Source organism: Lactuca sativa, chromosome 7 (assembly GCF_002870075.4).
Source record: "Lactuca sativa cultivar Salinas chromosome 7, Lsat_Salinas_v11, whole genome shotgun sequence".
NCBI classification, from domain to species: Eukaryota; Viridiplantae; Streptophyta; class Magnoliopsida; order Asterales; family Asteraceae; genus Lactuca; species Lactuca sativa.
Genome location: NC_056629.2, coordinates 30,165,645 through 30,169,531, shown reverse-complemented (window position 1 = coordinate 30,169,531; position 3,887 = coordinate 30,165,645). Strand labels below are relative to the sequence as shown.

At 36.8% G+C, this 3,887-nt stretch overlaps 1 protein-coding gene across 1 annotated transcript; it reads right to left on the bottom strand.

Annotated features, from left to right (window-relative positions):
* Positions 1 to 2,490, bottom strand: LOC128127214 (uncharacterized). The gene is made up of 3 exons (XM_052765644.1): positions 2,230 to 2,490; positions 1,084 to 2,061; positions 1 to 954 (listed from the first exon to the last, which is right to left on the bottom strand). Exons 1-3 carry the CDS (start codon positions 2,488 to 2,490, stop codon positions 1 to 3), a joined length of 2,193 nt encoding a protein of 730 aa, XP_052621604.1.
* Between the last annotated feature and the right edge of the window lie 1,397 nt (positions 2,491 to 3,887).

The window sequence follows — 3,887 nt, the reverse complement described above, 5'->3', positions numbered from 1 at the left end:
TCACATGCTTCTTGTCATCATAAACTCTAATATCTCCAACACTTCATTATCCATATCAAACTTCTTTGCAAGCTCTTTGGCTTTGTCCCTGTCTAGTTTCCATGACAAAACTAATTCTAGAAATTCATTGTTAGACAAGTTTAAACCCTTTTTTGTTGAGGGATTGATCAAATTGACAAAATTAACAGATTGAACATCAAAAGGAGTCTTTTTTGCTTCATGCACATTGAAGTTGATAACTTCACCATCAAATTCCATACTCAAAGTTCCATTGTAGACATTGATTTTTGTTTTAGAAGTTTTAAGAAAAGGTCTACCCAAAAGTATGGAACTTGAACTTGGAGAGTCATCATCTCCCATATCTAAGACATAAAAATCAGTCGGGAAGACAAATTCATCGACTTGCAGTAACACGTCCTCTAATACTCCTTTTGGGTGTACCAAAGACCGGTCAGCAAGTTGGATGATCACACCGGCTTTGCTCAATGTTCCTACACTAATTGATTTGAAAAGAGAATATGGTAGGAAATTTACGGATGCACCTAGATCAAGCATAGCTTGGGGTACATAAAGATTTCCCAACTTGCAAGGCACGGTAAAGACACCGGGATCCTTGCACTTTGGGGGCATCCTCTTTTGCAAAACCGCGGATACATGCTCCCCAACCGTTACGACTTGATTTCCTTTTAATTTGTTTTTAGATACACAAAGATCCTTAAGGAACCTTGCGTATCTAGGTACCTGCTTGATGACCTCGATGAGTGGAATGTTGATTTGAACTCTCTTGAACATTTGCATGATCTCATTCTCCTCCCGTTCTTTCTTCGTGCTCTTTAATCTTTTGGGAAATGGAGCAGGTGTGGCTTTAGACTCAGTGATGAAGGGCTTCTTTTCGATTGTTTTCTCTTCCTCCTTCTCTTCTTTGGTTGCCTCTTCAACCACTATTTCTTCTTCCTTTTGATCAACATATAATTTTGGACCATCATAACTCTTCCCACCTCTCAATGTGATGGCACACACATTGTGCCTTGGGTTTGCTTCAGTTTAGGCAGACAACTTTCCTTGAGATTCTAGTTTGCTTACGGAAATAGCAAGCTGTGAAACTTGTTTCTCTAAGTTCTTTATGCTTGCTTTTTTCTCCTGTTGGAAAACTTGTGTACTAGTTGCCAAACTTTTCACTAAGTCCTCTAAAGACATACTTGATGAACCCGCTTGTTGAGGAGGGTGTTGTGGTTGCCTTGGCTGAAAGTTTTGTGGTGGAAAAGGTAGTCTTTGTTGGTATTGATGTGGTTGACTTGGTTGGTAGTTCCCTTGTTGATTTCCTCCCCAACCTTGATTGTTGTTCCATCTTTGATCACCTCGTGGCTGCTCATATCCCCTTTGACTAGATCCAAGAAAACCTCCCATGGCTTTTTCTTCTTCATAATCTTCTTCTTGAAGTTGAAGGAACATGTTGGTTGAATGTCTAACTTGTGTACAAATACCACAAGGTCTAACTGTTGGTGGTTGCACGCCCTTGTCCTTTGCAAGCATCATTACTACCTTAGTCAACTCAGAAAGTTGACTTTCAATTTTTGGGGTAGAAATTTCTTTCACTCCTCTTGGTGCATCATTGTACCATTCTTCTTCTTGGACTGTGTGCTTGAACTCTTCTGCCATGTTTTTTATAAGAACTCTGATTTCTGTTGGAGTCTTATCAACTATAGATCCACCACTTGATGCATTGAGTAATCTCCTATCCCAAGATGACTTTCCTTCATAAAAATACTGCAGCAACTGATATTCTGTAATCCCATGTTGTGGACATCTTGAGCACAATTTCTTGAACCGTTCCCAATAAGTATGCAAAGCTTCTCTCTTTTGTTGCTTGATACCAATTATCTCTCTACGTAAAGATGAAGCTCTCATTTCTAGAAAATATTTATCTAGAAACATCCTTGCAAGTTCATTCCATGTTGTGACTGACCTCGGTGGTAAGTCATATAACCACTCCTTCGCTGAATCTTGTAAAGCAAAGGGGAATACCCTTAACTTGATTTGATCTTCTGTGACTTCATGTGGCTTCATACCCACACAAACAACATGAAATTCCTTAAGGAATTTATGTGGGTCTTCATTCTCAAGACCACGGAATGAGGGTAACAAATGGATGAGTCCAGACTTGAGTTCAAAGTTGATTGCTGCAGGGTAATTTATGCACAAAGTTTGTTGGGTGACATCTTAAGTGACCCATTGTCTAAAGGTTTGTTCAGGTGGTGGATGTGGAGGATTTTGATTTCCTCCATGGTTGTCTGCCATGGTAGGAGTAGGTGAAGATGGTGGGGTGATACTTTTGGATGTTGGAGAGGATGTGGTTGATGGATTTGATGAAGAAACTCTGGATTGTTGTTGTTTCTTTAAAAGTCTGGCTTGCTTCCTTCTCTGTTTAGCAGATTTTGCTATCTCCAAATCAACTAGTAAAGGTGTACCTGTGCGAAAAGATCTTGGCATAAACAATTAGTACTACCGTATCCCCGACAACTGTGCCAATTTGTTTGGCTGTCAAACCAACAAATGATAGGATAAAGTAATATTAATAAAACTCAAATCACTGCTATTTCTAATACTAAGATAGTATAGAGTAAGCAGGGTCGGTCCACAGGAATACAGGATTTCTTATCTTGCCATATTTCCACACATAATACAAATAATATTAAAATGGGGGATTGTGTTTGAACTTGAATTAAACTTCATAAATAAGAAAGATTGATAACAAACACAGTAAAAGAAGTACATTTCCGATTCTGACTCTTATACATGTATTATGTTGAAAGATGTAATATGATTATAACTCATGTTCAATCTAGGTTGGTAAGTTAGATATTAATAAACTCTAATATCCAAATTGGCAAAAGTATTTTATTCAAAACAGGCTCTTCAAATAAAACTTCATTTAATTGATTCAATTCAAATAAGCTCTTGCATCAAATCATTAAATGACATTAAGTTCTTGCACTAATTATCAACAATGCTTAACATTCCTCTTAAGCTTGGGAATATAAACATTTAATCTTTGATTGCATTAATTTTGATCTAATTACAACCAAGTAAGTGTGTGTTACTAACATCAAATCATAAAACATATATGAATTTCATAATTTGATTAACTAGATTGACTAGAACCCTAATTCATTGATCAAGTGAAAAAGAGAACCAACCAAACACATGATTAAGATCAAATCAAAGACTACTAGATGTTAAACACAAGTCAAATTCAAGTTACAACCTAACAACACATACTTAAGAATTCAGATTCGGAAATGATAATGAAATCAACCACACATGTCTAGGTTGAACTACAAATCAAACAAGTTTAAACTTCAAATTGACTTACAAAAAAAAGAAATTAAAGTGTTTCCAAGTGTTAATCTACTTGCAAAAGCTCTGAAAATCGCCTTCTTTCTTCCCAAAATCCGACCTAACTCCTCACAAAACCGATTGTCTGAATTATAAGAGGATAAAACCACTTTAAAACAGTCGAGACGTTTACACGGCCCGTGTAAATTAAAGGGTGTCATTTACACGGCCGTGTAAACAATAAAAGTAGAATGCTCAATTCTTCAAGGTCTTCGAAGTAGAATGTCGTTGCATGTACGTTTACACGGCCCGTGTAAATTATAAGCATAAGTTTACACGGCCGTGTAAACTTCTGAGAAGCCAAATTCTTCATTCTCTCTCTTTTAAGCTCCAAAACTTCTGCAACTTTGTCTCCAATTCTTTTTAACTTCCTCCAACAATATCCAACCTTCAAAAAGTCCCTGAAATATTATAAAAGTGTGTGAATGGAATTGCATCCTGAAAAATCCCGAAAAATATGCAAAATGCATGAGTTTAAACCTAAATGCAAT

What these genes read in the sequence shown, in the direction of transcription:
- LOC128127214 (XM_052765644.1), bottom strand. Translation starts at nt 2,490, where the DNA reads ATGCCAAGATCTTTTCGCACAGGTACACCTTTACTAGTTGATTTGGAG. An exon ending in AACAAACCTTTAGACAATGG is followed by an intron (nt 2,062 to 2,229) that starts GTCACTTAAGAT and finishes GTGGGTATGAAG; the next exon opens with CCACATGAAGTCACAGAAGA. An exon ending in TTTCACAGCTTGCTATTTCC is followed by an intron (nt 955 to 1,083) that starts GTAAGCAAACTA and finishes GTTGATCAAAAG; the next exon opens with GAAGAAGAAATAGTGGTTGA.